We start from the raw sequence: 18,361 nt of genomic DNA, 5'->3' as shown, positions 1-18,361 counted from the left end.
ATGTGCACGCAGTTTTGCTCATGAAACTGCCTATACCAGGTGTTCTATCTTTTAAAATTTTTTGGGGGGACCATACAAAATTTTTGAAAATCGCCTGTGGTAGATGGCACAATTTTAATCATTGAACTAGATAGCCTGAAGAGGCGGACGTTACTTGAACAATAACTCTAAATGCATAATTGACTAGTAGAGATGTGCAAATGGTTCTGTATATGAATATGAATAGAATACTTGTTAGTTAAAATAATCCAATTCACGAATCAAATCTCTGCTTTGATTTTTCTAATGTTCAGTATAGTCGATGAAAAACCCGATTTGGTCACACACAGTCTCTGTCAGTACAAAGTTCGTCCAAGTTGACATTACCGATCCAAACATAAAAGAACAATCGCGTAAACGCCAATTGGCCGACTAGGCTTCACCGACTACTTGAACATAGATACAGACATGCAGACATCGTACACTAACGTGGAAGACCAAGTCACTGACAGGTCACCCACCTGTAGATGATAGGTGGGACGATAATTGGCCCACCCACGCACCTGCTTTAATGATATTTGTCCTTGAATGTTGTCCGTTTCTCTATCGTGAGACTCTTGAGGTCTGCATATATGGCCGACGGTGTTTCTGGCGGTGTGTGCCAAGTTCGTCATCTTCGCACAGTGCCAGGAGCGCTGTCGGCTGTGTACTTCGGCGTGTCCAGTGCCAATATTTCGTGAAAGTGATGGCCCGAAAAATACCGCGCCTCTTGGCGCAGTGAACTGCTGTATCAGGCAACCCCGTGTTAATGATTACTTCGAGTAGTCCTGCTACACAGCATGTAAATGTGACATATTACTTGGGTTGCACAGTTTTGTGCCGCTACAGGTGGCTGCCATGGGCCGCGTTGCCGCTGTTGGGCAGGGCCAGCGGAGCATTGCTCCCTTGCACCCCCTTTGCCTTCTCCCGCAGTAGTGGAAATGAAAGGAGTGAAAGCCGCTCATCGGTCCAATAACTACGCCTAACTTGTGCTTGAAGGAGCTGAAAAATTTTTGCGGCAGGAGATTTGTGAGACAACATAATTTAATATAGTTATGGCATTCTATGATTAGTTGCAAAAGAGTTTCAGGGTCCTTTTAATATCGCTAAACAGATGTCATCGTGAGAATTCGTTCCAAGCACCTTGCGAACTTGCCGTCTACATTTCGTGAATTGCAATATATGTCGTACATTAATCAGTTTAAAACTTAATTAAATTTGGTTGATTAGTCGGTTGTGTACATATTTCAGTTTCTCATGCAAGTAATTTGCACCCCTTCGAGTAACCCAGCTCAAGGACTGAAATTATGCTATCTGCCACAGGTGATTTGTGAAAATTCTATATAGTCTAAAAAAAAAAAGACCTTGTGGAACCAACAGTAGGTGAGCAAGGGGAAACCTCAACCTAGAGCCAACGTTCTGAGAAGGGGACTTGCCAAACACACAAATGCACTTGTCAGAACATTAGTGCAGCCCACTGTTTATTTCTCACTGTTCACCTACAATTGATCACTTTGTGCCCATCTCGCTGTGAAACTTTGTTCTGTAGGTAGCCTATAGAGCAAGTGTTTCCTGCAAAGGGAGTGCTGTAGGATAGTAGGGCTACAGCACTTTCCCAGAATTCATCACTTCATTAGAACTGTTGTCCATCACGGTTAGTTCAGGGTTACATGTAATGTCACCGCCTGCTTAGAGGAAAAAAGAAAGGGGATATATCTGTATTATCTACGTGTTTCCTTGTATGAGTTAGATGTAAATGTAAACCGTACCCCCCCCCCCCCCCCCCCCCCCAGTTTTTACTCTCAGCAATGTAAAGAGAAAAGCAAACGAAAGGTTTCTGGAACAAGAGTTATGGCGGTTAAATGTACTTGTCATATTGATGCTGCAGTCCGCATTGCTAGTTGCTGAGAAAATTGTATGGCTTGCTGTTGGTGTTGTCTTCTTGAAAGCTTGCAAGCAGAGGCATAGTCAAAACAGAGTACTTCATGAATGCCTTGTGAATCTTGTTGGCTGGTAAGTCTGCACTGCACGCCATGTACGTAGAATGTCGCAGAGGCCAGAATGGTGTGCTTCATTCGTGTGGTCTGTTTTTCTGAGATGCTGAAGCTTGTCTCCAGTGTTAGGTAACCTTGTGTGCTTTGGCGAACAATGTTGCCTCCCATTTGGGTAGTGCCAAGCTTGTGGAGGCTTTTGTTGTTGCTTCATGACACACTTATACAGCACCACAGACCTTAAGAGGGATTGGTCACATGTGCAAGGTGGCAACTTTGTGCCTTTGGCTAGAATCTAACTCTCAAGTCAAACCAGTGTTGAAGCGAATATGAGGCCCCTTTCACATAGGTGCAACATAAGCACTATAGTTAAGCCTACCATCCCTAACTTAAATATATATGTATTTGTTATAAAAGAACAAAATGAAGGTTGACTTATGCTGATCAGTATACCATAATTGGCAGTGACACCTGTGAGCAGCTCTTATGTCGCGCTGTGTAGTGATGAGCTTGGAAATGTTCAGTCTTTGAAGCTAGCTGGATACTTAAGGTATAGGTTTGTTCCACGCTTTCATGTGAGTGAATATCATATATTTTTTTAATTTTTGGCATTGTGCATGCCTTCAAGGCTCCCCTGGCGCATGCTTGTAGCTAAGCCATGCTTCTCTCTTGCAGGTCCTTGGGTTCAATGCTCGACAGAGGAAGGCATTCTTGAACGCTATTATGAGATATGGCATGCCTCCCCAGGATGCTTTTAACTCTCAATGGTGAGTTAATAGTGGTTGAAGGTGCTAAAGGCTAGTATAGCAGACTTATGTTTATTTGACCCTGACAGGACTGATGAAATTGATTGAAATATCCGTCTGGTCAAATTAAACAAGATAAAGAAAGAAACACAAGAAAACACCGCTGATTCATTTGGCAGTACTATTTGCCCTATTAATGTGCCCCCGAATCAAACGTGCACCCATGTTCTATGTATCCAAAGTGTAAAACTAATATAGAAATGACATTAAAGCTCCTAAACAAAGCAGAAATTTAACACACATCTGATTTCTTTAGCAAGAAAAACAGGCAAGTGTTGCAAAATGGCGGCCCCTTTCCTGAAGTCAGCTTGACTGCAAGACAGTTCTGTTATGCAGTAAACCATACGAACGCCATAAAGCCAGTTTCAGTTTTGTGAACAGTTACTGAGGTTATTCTCGGGCCAATTATCCTGGAATAACGAACTCATATACCAAAATCCGTTAAATACTAGACATTGTGAGCTACTGTTATCGCTTGAAAATCTTCCTAGTGCAGCCTGAAAATAGGTGTTTTTGACGGGAGATGACATGTTCAATACATTGACTGGCCCCTAAGGTCCGCGAAGACAGATGCTGCAGCAAGAGGGATCTCTGTTGGGTTCACCATGGGGGTCAGGCGCGGGCATGCTGACTGGTCAAGTGTGACTTAACCAACAAAAGCCAATTTTAGGAACAAAAGGAAGAAAATTTGGGCCCATAGAAATGCACGGGTGCCGGTCGGGACCTTTGGTCCGGATCCAATAAGCCGGAGTCGAATTCAACATGGTGAACCTGTTGGCATTTAACAGCAGTGACGGCTGCTGCAGCATCTTTCTTTGTTCGTGCTCCATCCAGTTTGTTCATCTTTTGTTGCTGACACAGATTATATTGAAGAAGCAGCCAATGATTATATTAGTTATATGATAGCAGAAGCCAGGTAGCCTTTCACTGCTGTAATATTATGTGCAATTTTTACACGTGACACTGGTCCACATGCTTCGTATCTTACAAGGAGTTTGTTTTGTGACGAGAGGTGCACAGTCTGCCATGTTTCAAGATGTAAGCAGGGGCAAGAGAAGGAATGGCAGCCAGGTAGTTCTGTTTCGTAGCTCAGCCCTCACCATATGCTTTCCTTAGCATGATCGTCTAACAATGCAACAAACAGGATAAGTTTTGGAATAAGGCATCATGTGCTTGGATGGTGTGTGCAGAGTCTGACAAATGACTGTTTTCGGACTCCACATTAGCCACTTCATGGCACTGTAGATAAAGTTTTGAACAAATCCAAGCCTTACTGTTTTTTTTTTTTTTTTTAAAGAAATGTGGGTTTGGACTCTAGGCTCTGAGTAGACCTCGTTATGTACTATGCCTCTTTTCTTTGTCCTTGTCATGAAACATCCTTTCCCAGTACCCCCTTGCACCAGCTTAATGTAGCTGGCTGGAGGGATGCACCTCAGGTTGACCTTTCTGCCTGTGTTATCATTAAACTTTCCTCTCTCTTGTGAAACTTGTCCCCTTATTGGTCACCATGATTAAAAACTGGCTGGCTGACTAACAAATCCTAACTGTTGGCCTAACCACTTGCACACGGTCACATACGAGGTCGCCCCTTTATTCAATCCCTGCCCAGGCTGGTAAGAGACCTGCGTGGCAAGTCCGAGAAGAACTTCAAGGCGTACGTGTCGTTGTTCATGCGGCACTTGTGTGAACCTGGTGTTGACAACGCAGAGACATTTGCTGACGGCGTCCCTCGGGAAGGGTTGAGCAGGCAGCACGTGCTGACACGGATCGGGGTCATGAGCCTCATCCGCAAAAAGGTGTGTGTGAGCTGTGGACTTTGCATCTATCTTTGTTCAGAGTAAGAGCTGCCTACCCCAAAAGAATGAAGTGCCTAGCAGGAATGTCCCTTGTTTGTGGTCTGGAGCACATACATGAAAACAACTCTGCCTTGCTTTGTAATGCTATATATGGTGTAGCTGTTGTTGATGTGCATGTCTGTTTTGCCTCTTCGTCTTGCACTTCAAATTTGATCCTCTGTGGTTTTGCAAAAAGCGAGAAATGCTAGTAACTTGCACATTGCATTGTTTAGAAGTTTTCGTGAATGTTTTATTTGCGTTAAAGAAAAATGAGCTCATGCATTCTTCGGCAAGAAGTGAGGCTTGTCATCGCGAAATGCTGTAGCTGTGTTTCCATAGTTACATGTACAGTTAAACCTTGACATAACAAACTTCAGTATAACGAAATTCTCTATATAACCATGTATTTACGTTTTTATAACTTTTTGTCCATGGAACACCATGCATTTTGAACCTCAGTACAACAAAGGGTGTTTATACACAGTTATCCACGTTTATACATGGAAGGGAGTGGGGGGCAGGTTGGCAGGCATCTCCTTCTTTGAAGCTGCCATGGTTGCGCGTGGCTGTCGGGTGGCTGAGCACATACGCAGCCAGCACGCCCTGTTATAGATTTATTCTGCTGCGCGTGCAAAAACTGGGTGAGCTGAGGGAGCGTGGCGTTGTTCGCTGTCTTCCTGGGGATCTGAAAGCTCTGGAGGGTTGCATAATCTTGAGTTTTGGTGATGTGTCGAAGCGAGAGGCAGACTACCCACTGCCGTTGCTTTTCATTACAGCATCGTCCCACTGCAGGCAACACTATTAGCCGCGGGGATGGAACGGACGCAAAAGCGTCACTTGCTTGAGAACCGTTTCTTTCGTTGCAGACACAAATTCAACAAAATGAATTTTTTGTTTATCCAAATTTGTCTGACTCCAATAGCGCCATAATTTGGGAAATCTTGCGACCCCTTCCATGCAAAATAATCCATCAGCAACTTTACCTATCTGCATAAAAGGTCGACTTTTAATATAACGAAATTGCGATGAAGTAAATTGTCTCTTTTACTGACCTCATTATATAGATGGTTTAACTGGACTTGCTGTGTTTGGAATTCACTTCTGATTATTTTGTTCAGCTGATAAATTTCCATGCTGCACTCCTTGGATGCACTATACTTGGCATCTGACTGCGTCGTGGCTATTATCCCTTACCGTTAATTTGTGCCAAATGCCGTCTTTGTGCATAGGTGCAAGAGTTTGAGCACATCAATGGTAGCTACAGCATCTTGCCCGAGGAACTTGGCTTGGATAAAAAGAACTCTGAGGCAACGGCTGACGGAGCGGCGGCCTCTTCCGAGGACAAGGACAAGAAGCCATCTGTGGATGAGAACAAGGACAAGGATGCAGCACCCAAGGACAAGGAAGGCTCCGAGGTGCTTTTTCCTGTCTTCGTATATGTTTCATTGCACGACGAACCAAGTGTAAAAAGTGACTTTTAGAGTTTGTTCTTGCATACCTTTACCGAAAGTGAGCTCACCTCGTCTTTATAGACTTTTTTTGTTTATGAAATCTCTTGCAGGGCAGCTGTGTGTAATGTTTGGCGGGTCCTTTTTCAAAGGACTATCTGTAATTGCCTGACCTGAGAAATTTTGAAGGAGCCTCATTTGCTTTAATTTGTCAAGTGGAGAGTCATGCAGAAAAGAGCATATGAACCTAGACCCAAGACAAGGTGCTTTTCTAATCTGTGTCCTGTTGCTTTAGTGTGCAAAAAAAAAAAAAAAATCGGGTTGTCAAGTCTTAAATTTCTGTGTGCTTGCGTTTGAATAAGAATGCTTGCTTGCAACACTCTCGCTAGCACATACTGACGCAGTGACGCCGGTGAAGAATGGTTGCTAAGGAGTCAATTTGTAGTAGCTTCACAGAGACTGCCATTTGGGAAATAATAGAGCATGCTTACGAGACGCTTGCACATTTGGCATCATTGCTGCTTGTATTATTCATTGATGGTAAGAGGCAAGACTTGTGATCCAAGTGATGAAACCTGTTTCCGAATTATTTTTTTTTATTTTTACTTCACAGGCTTCAACACCCACGACGTCAACAGAGGATGGGGACAAGGCCAAGGAAGCAGCAAGCAAGGAGCCGCCGTCCTCTTCGAGCGACGCAAAAATGGAGACTGAGGGTTTGGGGTCATCAGAGTCAAAGTCGCAGGAAGGAAAAGCTGAAAGCGAGACCAAGAAGGATGAAGAGGCAGCAGCATCAACAGCGACCAAGGACAATAAGGAAGTCGGTAAGTTGTGGGCCACTCGACCAGCGTTATCAACACCGGGGTGACTCGGGGGAGGGCTGTGGCATTGTGATGCTGGGCACAAGACCATAGGTTCGTTTCTCAGCAGTGATTGATGCACTCCAGTGTTGGTAATTTACCAAGACTACATCAGCAGTATTCTTTGCAGTTCTTGGTGCCGTGTGATATTCTCAGGCACTGGATGGGGGCTTTTTCTTCATTTCCTTTGCATTGTAAGGGGTTTCAGAATGTGACAGGACATATCGCCGTCTAAACACCGAGACTACACGCAAATAAGAGAGACGTTTCACCACTAAGTAGAGTGTCTAGTTACTACAAGACGCTGTTCTAGGGCCCTGGGGCCATATTCGCGGCTGATAGCTTTCAGATATATAGAGTTAAACGTCGATATAACGAACTTCAGTTCACGATATAACAAACTATTCAACTTTTTGTGACCTCTTGTCCGTTGAACACCATGTACTGTGTTTACTCCAATCTAACATGCACTTTTTTTCCGATTTAATGGGTCCAAAAATTACATGCATTTTAGAATTGAGTATGACCCTAAATCTGCGTTACCATATTGCCATTGGCATTTCGAAATGGCCGCCTCGCACGTGCTTCGAGCCTGGCTGCCATAGCTTCCTCCATGTGCTGTAGTATGTGCGCTTAGGTTAGTCCACTGTCTGTCTTCCTATTTTCTGCGTTCGCTCTATCAGAATGGAAGTTCCCACTGCGAAGATACACTGAGTTCATCACGATGCCGCAATTAAAAGGAAAGTGATCACATGTGCAGAGACAGATGGAAATCGGGCCGCATCACGGGTGTTCAGAGTTCCCGAAACTTGCCTGCAGGATTGGCACAAACAGGAGAGGTTTTCTACTCCGATGGCTGCTGTGCATCACAATCGAGGGCGCGTTAGAATACAGTAAATACGGTGTCTTGAACCTCAATATAACAAAGCGTGCTTATGCACGATTATACGCGTTTAGACACGTAAGGGAGTGGAGGGGGGCAGGTTGGCATGCGTTTTCTTCTTCAGAGCCACCATGGCTGCAGCTGGCCGTCGGCATGACCGAGCACATACGCAGCCCTCATGCCCTGATTTAGAGGTAATGTAATAATCTGCCGCAAGTGCAAAGACTGAGTGAGCTGAGATGGCGTGGCATTGTGTGCTGTAATTCCTGTGCATTTACTGCTGGAAGTTGTGTAATCTTGAGTTTTGGAGACTCGAAGTGAGAGGCAGATGGAACATTCTCTCTCCACTGCCAGCACTTTTCATGATGGTGTCCCTCGCTGCAAGCATGAAAGCGTGGCTGACTTCGCTCCGTGCCTCCGATGTGAACACATCATCTACACGGCATGAAACCGTATCTTTTGTTGCAGACTCCTAAATTGAACAATTTTTTTTCTCACATTTCCTCTTTCCAATTGCCTGATATGATAGAAAAATTTTGTAGCTCCTTCCATGTAATAAGAATCCATTGGCAACTGTAGTTTTTGCATAAAAGGTCAAATTATTGTAACGAAATTTCGATAAAGTAACGAAGCAGATTGCCGATTGTGCACAAGTAGTGCTGGGCAAATCAGTGTCAGTGAGTGGCAGCATTCTTCGCATAGTGCCGAGCGCGCTGTTTCAGCACAGTGCCAGGAACGCTGTCTCCTGTGACTACCAATCCATTCGATGCAAGTCACGTGTGTGAAAGTATCCCGAGAATAACACCCCTATGCCCTAGGTCCTAGGGCTTATCTTATCAAGTGCCGTGTTGAGTAGCCAATGTGAAAGATAACGGAAATATAGTGATGTCCCGACTTGTGTGCGCACCAGTGATGGAGGAAAGGAAGAGTGGAAAAATGAAATGATTAGAGTTAACGGTGTGGCTGTTTCGTTTCTGCGCAGTGGTGAAGAAGGAACCAATGGAAGAGACTGCGCCAGAGGCCAAGGCTGCCGCCGCCACCACATCCAAAGCAGAAGAAGGGGAGAGTGGGAAGCAGGCTTCCAAGTCGGCCGAAGACGATAAGAAGCCCGCTGCAGCCGACGAGAAGAAGTCTGCGGACGGCAGCGGCAATGGCGAGCGCAGCGGTGCCGCAACGCCCGCGCCAAGCACGGCAGCGACACCGAAGCCCATCGTGCCGCTGAGCAAGCGCAAGTTCATGTTCAACATCGCCGATGGCGGCTTCACGGAGCTGCACACCCTGTGGCAGAACGAGGAACGAGCGGCCGTGCCGGGCCGCGAGTACGAGATCTGGCACCGGCGGCACGACTACTGGCTGCTGGCGGGCATTGTGAAGCACGGCTATGGCCGCTGGCAGGACATCCAGAACGATGTGGCCTTCAGCATCATCAACGAGCCCTTCAAGATGGACGTGGGCAAGGGAAACTTTCTCGAGATTAAGAACAAGTTCCTGGCCAGGAGGTTCAAGCTGCTGGAGCAGGCCCTGGTGATTGAGGAGCAGCTGCGCCGTGCGGCCTACCTCAACCTCACGCAGGACCCAAACCATCCGGCCATGGCGCTCAACACCAGGTGGGGTGACTATGTTTGGGCTGATTGCAGTAAACTGATGTCACGTTGAGTTTCATTAGGGAGCTTCAGAAGTAGCGTCCCCAAATGGCCTTGCATACCCAAAAATTTGTGCGTCTGACCAATAGCGTTGCCACAATTCTGGGCTCCGTATTTCTTTATCTCCCTAGTTGGTGGTATTAAGACACCACTGCTGCAAAGGACACAGGTAGTAGTTGGTAGTTCTTGCTAGACTGAATGGAAGCTACAAATAAGAGTGTGGTGTATGCTTACTTTTCTTCTACTTTTTTTTTTGCAAGATGAACTGATCTCACCTAAATGATGATGCAGTGTGTCCTAAGAGGAGTGAGGTTAACGAGATTGGAAGAGAATGTAAATACTCTATATTGTACATTAGGGGCAAAGCTTTTTGATTCAGATCATGAGGGTAGGCTTGGTAGGACCAGTATCCTCAGGAGGAGAACCGAGGACCCAGATACACATGGGACACAATGGCCAAGCTCACAGCACAACAATAAATAAATTGAACCTGCAGTTTATATAACAGTTTAGCAAACTATTTAAAAGGCTTAACAAGATTGACTTTTCTATTGTTCAACAAAGTTTGAAAGAAAGATGTGTGCTGAAACATTCCTCCGCGTCCTTCACCCCACCTATGAAGAGGGAAAAAAATAATTCACTCGCAAAATCCATAGCGCAGCTAGCCTCAACGTTCAGCTCAAGGTTGCTTTGGCAAGCCTAGCTGTAGCAGTAAAGTATAAGCAGGTGGTACAAGACGGGGGGTAATTGCAGACCACTCACAGAGGCATTTGTTTTGCAGTGGACATAAATACCGTATTTACTTGCCTAATGGTCGCACTCGCGTAATGATCGCACCCCTGAATTTTGTCGTCAAAATTCCGTTTTTTTCTTTCCCGTGTAATGATCGCACCCTGAACATATCGCATTGATACCGTATTTACTCGCATAATGATCGCACTTTTTTGTCAGAAAAATTGACGCAAATTCAGGGGTGCGATCATTACGCGGGTTAAATTTCCCGCGAAAAAAAATTTTTTTTTTCGTACCGCGTTTGCTGCGAGATGTGAGATTGCGGGTGCGGGACACCAAAACAAAAATGGCGGCTGGCGGAGCAAGCCGAATGCGCCGAACGCGATGTTTTTTTCTTCTCGTGAGTACATTACGTGCATTGAAACACTTTCTTCCGTATCAGTGATGAATAATATCGTTAAAGGGCCCCTGAAATGGTTCGGACAAATTTTGTAGGCGCGTAGGGTACAGCTTAAGTAGAACATTCGCACCACAATTTAAGTGAAGCGTTACGCTCGCCGAGCGAGCGGCGCTAAGCTCCGCCTTCACTGGTTCAGCGTCACGATGCGACGTCACATCGCTCACTTCTGGTTGTTTAGGAGCACGCCCCCTCCCGCGCGAGACCGCTCCGCTAGCCGCTTGGCCGTCGACCGAGAGCTATCGAAGTAGCGTGCGTTGCGAGCATTCTGTCGTAGCGCCGAACGTGTCTGGTATTCCGTTAACCACCGGCAAGCTGGTCATTTCGGCAAATGACTGGAGGCATAAACTCAAGCTGATGAAGGAACCTTGGCGTAGACGTACGTGAGCGGCCTGATCAGTCTGCACGGTCCAGACCCTTGCTGGCGCAGCGCTTAACCAGTCAAACAAAGCGCTAATATTGCTCTTACCAAGTGTAAAGCATTTTAAACATTTATAAATCAACGTGTTGATGATTACACTCCTGCGAAAAATACACACCAGCAGCAAAGAATACACTTCGTTGCTGCTACTGTGTATGGTTGAGCTCTGTGCCACCAGGTGGCTGCACCGTGCAGACTGTTCACATTTGCCCTTCTGCTCATCTCGTGGCTCATCCCGGCACAGTCAAGCGGCCAGACCCTGTCCCCTTGCGCTTGCGTTTGCCCTAATACTGGACTCGCGGTTTGCAGGTCGCTAGGTTTGCAGTCCACAAGGCAACAAAGTCGAATCATAGTGCTCGCGAAAAGACTGAGACCGACTTTGACCGCGGAGCTCTCGTCAAAATGGAGTACGTTGTAACACAAGCAGACGACACTTGCTGTGTGCCGGAAGTGCTGAAGTGTACTAAAAAACTATTCTTGTGTATTCTCTTTAAGTTATTTTCTTTTTACAAAAACAAAGTAACTAACATTCCAACTATTACGAGCATCATTTGTTCACCATAAAGTTGTAAAAATTATCGACCACGCGCCCTGGTCAGCGAATCAGATAGCTCGCCCATGTGACATAATATGGGTTATTTATATCATATGGGTAGGGGCGGCTTAAAATTCCGCCGAGCAGTGCGCTGCGATCAGCAGCGATGTGTATTTTTAAAACCTTATAATAAATTACACGCTTTACGCAGAGCACTTAGATGCATCAATTAATGATCAGAAGAACCTACTCTAACGACTCAGTACGTTTGTAGAAAATCGCCAAAATCGTTTCAGGGTCCCTTTAATATCGGCAAGTTTGCGGCAATAACGTAGCCATGTCCATTTTGAGGGGACAGAAACAGGTGGGCGCGCTTAGCAGCCAGTGACATATAAACACATGACGGGCATGCTGCGGAAACTGCGGCATCTGTCTTCACTACTATGCTAATACGGCATGTTTCCGCTAAGGGTGGGCGAATATCTTAGCTGTGTTACAAGCGTCGGCGTATGAATAGGGTACACTTTTAACGTATGAGAGTAAACGTGGCTAATATCATTGCCGCGCGCGATTTGTTGCGTGCTCACGAGTGCAAAAGCAGATGAAAAGAATCGAAATGGGCCTTTATTGTTTTTGTTGACATCAGCCATTATAAAGCCAACCCATAATAAAGGCAAGTTTGGTTGTACCTCATTTTGTCATAGAAGTGCGGAAAGTGATGAAAGTAATGAAATGAGGCATCTACTTAAGAATGTTTAGTGCGTGCAGGCCGCTTGGCTTGTCATAAAGAGTCGTTCGCGTAGCATTCGACAGGTGGTAAGCACGATCATTATTCGCTAGACTTAGCACACGACATATCGCTGCGACAAGTTTGGGGCGCGATCATTACGCGGGAAATAAAAAAAATCGAATTTTGACGACAAAATTTAGGGGTGCGATCATTACGCGAGTGCGATCATTATGCGAGTAAATACGGTATGTTGTGTGCCAAGTCCAGCTAATGATGATCCCGCTTCCCATCTGTCGAATGCTACGCGAACGACTCTTGAAGACACACCAAGCGGTCTGCACGCACCAAACATTCTTAAGCAGATGCTCCATTTCATTCCTTTCATCACTTTCCGCACTTCCATGAAAAAAAAAAGAGCTACGACCAAACTTACCTTGGCTTTATTGTTTGTAGACTTCATAATGGTTTTGGCCAACAACAGCAACAAAAATGCGCCTTTTGGTTCTTCTCGTCTGCGCTCGTAGGCATGCAAGAAATTGGGAGCGACAACAATAGTGGCCACGCTTACACTGATACGTTAGCAGTGTACCCTATTCATACGCCGACGCTTGTAACAAAGCTAAGATATTCGCTCACACTTAGCAGTAACGTGCCGTATTAGGATAGTAGTGAAGACAAATGCCGCAGTTTCCGCAGCATGCCCGCCATGTGTTTCTATGTCACTGGTAGCTAAGCGCGCCCATCTGTTTCTGTCCCCTCAAAGTGGACATGGCTACGTTATTGCCACAAACTTGCCGATATTGACGTTATTATTCAATACTGATAATGAAGAAACTGTTTCAATGCACGTAATGTACTCACGAGAAGAAAAAGAAAGAATTGCGTTCGGCGCATTCAGTTTGCTTCGCCAGCCACCATTTTTGTTTTGGTGTCCCGCACTGTTCAGTGGCAGCAGCCTGCTTGTTGACCTGTTGTCCCGCAGCAAATGCGGGATGAAAAAAAAAATAATAATTTTTTTCTTTTCGCCTGAAATTTGACCCCTGTAGCACGTCAATTTTTTTTTTTACAAAAAACTGTGATTTTTATGAGAGTAAATACGGTAGGTTGGTGATCATAATGATGATGATGATAGCAGTAAAGCAGTGAGGACTACGAAAGGCCTAATGTTGCTGGCTGGAAGCACAGGTTGGCCTGCGCCTCAAACCTAGTGATGTTGGGGTCTAAGCTTGAATAAATAATCAAATACTAATGGATGCAGGTTGGAAAGCTTGCTTGACTGTTGAGTGTTGCTATGGCCTCTTGCCGAGTTCATGCTTTTATGCCCAGGTTTGCGGAGCTCGAGTGCCTTGCGGAATCGCACCAGCACTTGTCGAAAGAGTCCCTTGCAGGGAACAAGCCGGCAAATGCTGTCCTCCATAAGGGTGAGTGCACTGGACTTGTTGCTTTCTCCTTGACTGGTGTTCTTTGCTCTCTGATGAGGCAGTTTTTATTGCATAGCTTCTCTCCAAAGCTCTCGAGAACGCCTTTGTTAGTATTTAAATGGTACTTAAATGGTATAACATGCACAAGTGTAATAAATCTGATCGGTTATGTTGTTTCACCATTATCACTTGTTGCAATAAGAACAGTGGCGCTGATCTATGCAGTCGGACATTGTTGACCCTCGAAGATGTGGGATCTGAATTATACGTAACGAACACAGGTTTAACAAAGTAAATCTAAAATGTTTCTTGCCAATATAAGCATGTAACAAACATGCGCCTATGGTGAATATTGTATATAATGAAGACGTCTTTGTGTCGGATGTGACTTTGTTATAGTGAGGTTCAATTGTAGTTTCCGCTCAGTGACGCAAGGGAAGTAACCGCTGTTGGACTTAGTTCATGCCCTCATCTGGCGCCCTGTTGTGCTCTCCCAGTGCTGAACCAGCTGGAGGAGCTGCTGAGCGACATGAAGTCGGATGTGAGCCGGCTGCCTGCCACGCTGGCCCGCATACCGCCAGTAGCCCAGCGGCTGCAGATGTCCGAACGGGGCATCTTGTCGCGGTTGGCGGGCCAGCCATCGGGGCAGGCAACACCCCTGGCAGCAGCCATGGGACCCCACGCTGCCGTGATGCCCTCACAGGCCGCTGTCGCTGCCGCTGCAGCGGCCGCTGCCGGCGCACCCCCTCCACCGCCGGGATCTGCCGGACCCTCCTCCGCCGCTGCCGCGGCTGCGGCCGCCGCAGCGGCGGCCGCCGCCGCTTTCTCGAGCCAGTCGGCCCTCGCCCAGGCCTCAGGTCAGACTGCCTCGCCTGACGCTGGCGGCAACAGCAGCCCGTCCTCCTCTTCTTCCTCCTCCTCACCTACCTCTGCCGAGCCGTGATGGCGCTGTGCTGCCTGTTTTCCAACCACTTCTGTCTCCACTGCCAGAAGCAGACACCTCCTCCTCTTGCTTGTCCTTCACATTGAGGAGCAATGACTGTGCTACTCAATATTGCCTCTGCCTGTGCTTTATTTCCTCGCGCACATTTTTGCCTGGACATCTTTCTAGACTCTTTTTTTTCCTTCTCCTGCAACAGCCCTTCTTGCTTGTGAGCTGTGAATGCACTCCCCATGCTGCCTCAGCCTGATCTGTCTGTGCTGCAACTGTCTCTCAAGCTAACCCAGCCTTTATGGCCCTCTTGTGTGGTGCAATGCATTTTCCTTCTGCTGTCCCTGCCTCACTGCTTTACTGTCTCAAACACATGTTTGGCAGCCTGCTGTTCCCACCTGCCTCCTCTGCACCTTGGAAAGCTCACATTGTGTCGCACACATGTACCTTGTAACAAGCTGTACGACCTGTGGGATGCTTGGATTTCATTCTTTGTTGCCGACTCTGTCCAGCTTTGTTCAGTGCCTGCTCCTTTTGTGACATGTTTCTGTCCTGTCTGTAGCCAACGCCTGCAAGATTTAACGCCTGCCGGTCTGCTGTTGCCACTAGGCTGAGCCACTTTGCTGAAGGCCACTTGTGGCTTTTGTGATCCAAGTGACACTCTGCGTCTTTGGCTGGTCAATTCACAGCATCCTGGTGGTGGTGCTACTAAGGTTGTGTAAGCAAGCAGTTAAGCTTTACTGCAACAATAAATAGGCGGCCCGGTCGTAGTTGCACGACTCCCGAGTTACCCTTATTAGGGCCTACTTATTCTTGCAGTGCGGCCCGATAGCTAGCTGTCTGGCACAAAATTTGTAGCGCAGCTGGAGAACTGCTGAAATGACCAGTCGAAGTAGCCTCAGGCTTCATCAGGCAGGACATTTTGTCCTGCCTGATTGAGCTAGGACAAGCGTCTGCTGCAAACTAAGTGAGCCTGGTGCGGTTGGCATTTGCCTGCCTCCCCTCAGGTCTGTGTCTTGCCTGTGCAGCGAAAGCCCTTCGCTGACTGACGTCGTAGCACAAGATGGCACCTGTATGCTTGCTTTTTGTGGCCATCTAGCCTAATCGCGTGCTCGTCAACCCGTTTGAAGCCTTGCCATCTTGCTACCGGCTACCTGAAGCTTTTGCACACTTGCATCTTCAGCTGCAACTTTTTTGTTTTTGTAATCTTCCCTTTGATGCTTTCCTGTGTTAGTGCACCTTAGCACATTGAATTTTGGTGTTGTTGTGCTTGTGCCAGTAATGAGTGACTTTCTGATTGTTTTATGTTGGGTGGCCAAGTGGCATTATTTTTTTGCTTGCTTACAATCTGGGATTCTAACCTTTATGCCTCATTCACTAGTTTTCATTGCATGTCACTCAGTGGCAGTCATTTATCATGTACACTCATGCTTGCGCTTGGATTGTGTTACGATTCTTGGGGCGGCAGATCTTTAGCTTGCCTGCTTTTCCTCACATTGCTCTCCTGCGAGTCTCTGTGTTGAAGGGAATAATGTCCTCCTTTTGAAATCTCATTTTCTCACAAAAAGGCCTTCGCTGTAACGGACATAACAAAGAAGGTAGCTCTAGTCCCCCACTAACCTTGCATCATGTGACCAGTGCCTCTGATGCTGGCAATGCATAGATTGATTTTAGAAATGCAGTTTCTCATTGCATGAAGACCTATCGGAAATGCTGAGACATGTTTTGGTTTTTCCTCCCAGTATATTTGGCTTATGCTTTGATGTTTTGTTGTTAATGTTTGCCATTTTCTTGTTAAAAGGAATAAATGATTTAACTCTGTAGATTTCCTCTCTAATGTCTGCGTCACCATCTGCATTGTATGTGTTTTGACTCATGTTTTATATAACTAGTAATATATTTTTGTTAAGAAAGTGTGAGTGTTTAGCTTCTTCTAGTGTACAGGGAAGTCCAATCGCGACACTATTTGTCACTGTTATGTCTGGAGTGTGAAGCAATGAGGTTGAGGGGGAGGGAATCAGCAGAGCACACAGCAACAACCTTGGGTGTGCGAAAATTTGACACTTTCAAATAGTGAATAATAATAACCACCATTCAAACTTTTCAGTATATTTATAATAATCCTCCACTCGCATGGGCATGATTGTGAGGTGGAATTTTCACTCGGAGGAGTTACCTTGCAATTGAATTGCAGATCATCTGTGGACCTGGTAAAAGCAATTCAGGAAATACAGAGGGGTTTTTTTTTCTTATAATAACCAGATGGCTGCTTTGATGTAATCGTTCAGGTTTCCTGTGTCATTCTCATTGACGAGAATTTCTCGTTAAAGCTGGTATATGTACAGTGGACTCTCTTTAAACGGAACCTCAGGGGACCAGGGAAATTGGTTCCACTTATCAGGAGTTCCATTTACTGAGAAACAAAGCTGAATGCAAATGCATGAATACAAAACCAACCTCCTATGAGGACGGTGTTCAGCTTAAGAGGCAGTTCTGTTTAAGCGATTTCCGTTTATCGAGATTCCACTGTAGGTCATTTGGTGTGCATGAGTTTTGTTGCTCGCGAGGCTGAAACCGGAACTTGATGCATTTTCTCAAAGGCATCAGATACATGTTGGAGGGAGTGCAGCAGGAGAGGTGTGATGACTCCAACAGAATCTCTTCACTGCTGCGAGGTATTGTTCCGGATGTTTCAGTATGCGAGATGCGAGCACAGTAGGACTCCCTTCACAACAGACTCTAGATCAAGACCAAATCGCCTGTCATGTTGGCTCGGTGGTGATGGCCATGGAGGAGAGAAGGATAACTTGGGAGAAAGTATTGTGTGACAGTCCTGAAGCCTGGTCATAAACTGACAATGAGGAATCGTGGGAAAAACACATGACAGCAAGCAGTTGTTTCTAGTCACCTCGCATGGCAGCGCTGGGTTCGTCGTCTGCTGCAATGTATGGATAACCATGCAAACGCTTCAGAGCAAGCGTTGTTGCAGTGGTGACAACATTTCCAGGTACCGATGCCGAAATTTAACGGTCTCAAATGCACCAAGCAGAAAGTGAGCGGCACAGGCTGGACAAAGCGGCAGTAACTCTGATGGCCAGCAGTTATTCAAGTCTCGCATGATCCAGTCAACTTGTGGCATGCTGTTCCTTGGATTCAATGCGCACTGTGTACATTTGGCTTGTGAAAGCAGGGAGAGTATGGCACCACGGGAGGTCACCTTGCAAAGGCTGTCCATCTCGTGTCATGCTGCCCTGCCGAGCATTTTTTTTGCTTTACTCCATGGTAATGTCATTCTGGTCCCGAGCACCAGGTTTCGTAGGGTTGATGCCTGGTCACAGGGGCTGCATTAAAAAATGTTGGCGATTAATGGTTGAATGGTTGATTAATTTGTGGGGTTTAATACTCCAAGACAACACTGGGGCTATCAGGCACAGATTATAAGGGCTCCAGGTTGATTTTGACCTACTGGGACATGCTACCCAAATTTGTGTGCACTAGCATTTTTCTTTTTTTTTTCCATTTTGTCACCTCCCTCGGTCAAAATGAAACCGCTGCACCTGCGCATCAAACCTGCAACCTTGCGCTCGGCAGCAGTACACCACGGATACTGAACTGTTGCAGTGGATATTTAAGAATACACGTGACTAAGG

At 46.1% G+C, this 18,361-nt stretch overlaps 1 protein-coding gene across 7 annotated transcripts in view; it reads left to right on the top strand.

Annotated features, from left to right (window-relative positions):
• The window catches only part of Mi-2 (chromodomain-helicase-DNA-binding protein Mi-2 homolog), a 78,193-nt gene that overhangs the window by 55,580 nt on the left and 4,252 nt on the right, over nucleotides 1–18,361 (top strand). For 5 of the 7 annotated variants that reach the window (XM_065429180.1, XM_065429175.1, XM_065429177.1 and 2 more), the window contains exons 24-31: nucleotides 2,685–2,776; nucleotides 4,425–4,611; nucleotides 5,880–6,065; nucleotides 6,712–6,922; nucleotides 8,824–9,448; nucleotides 13,686–13,780; nucleotides 14,278–14,637; nucleotides 17,312–17,386. In XM_065429180.1, the coding sequence (XP_065285252.1) occupies nucleotides 2,685–2,776; nucleotides 4,425–4,611; nucleotides 5,880–6,065; nucleotides 6,712–6,922; nucleotides 8,824–9,448; nucleotides 13,686–13,780; nucleotides 14,278–14,637; nucleotides 17,312–17,386 (1,831 nt within the window). Of the gene's footprint in view, nucleotides 1–2,684; nucleotides 2,777–4,424; nucleotides 4,612–5,879; nucleotides 6,066–6,711; nucleotides 6,923–8,823; nucleotides 9,449–13,685; nucleotides 13,781–14,277; nucleotides 16,535–17,311; nucleotides 17,387–18,361 lie in introns of those variants that run through there. The other 2 variants (XM_065429179.1, XM_065429178.1) reach the window with 2 other exon arrangements.

This window comes from Dermacentor albipictus, chromosome 2 (assembly GCF_038994185.2).
Source record: "Dermacentor albipictus isolate Rhodes 1998 colony chromosome 2, USDA_Dalb.pri_finalv2, whole genome shotgun sequence".
Lineage (NCBI taxonomy): Eukaryota > Metazoa > Arthropoda > Arachnida > Ixodida > Ixodidae > Dermacentor > Dermacentor albipictus.
The sequence above is the reverse complement of the archived record's forward strand: the minus strand, read 5'-3'. Positions and strand labels throughout refer to the sequence as shown.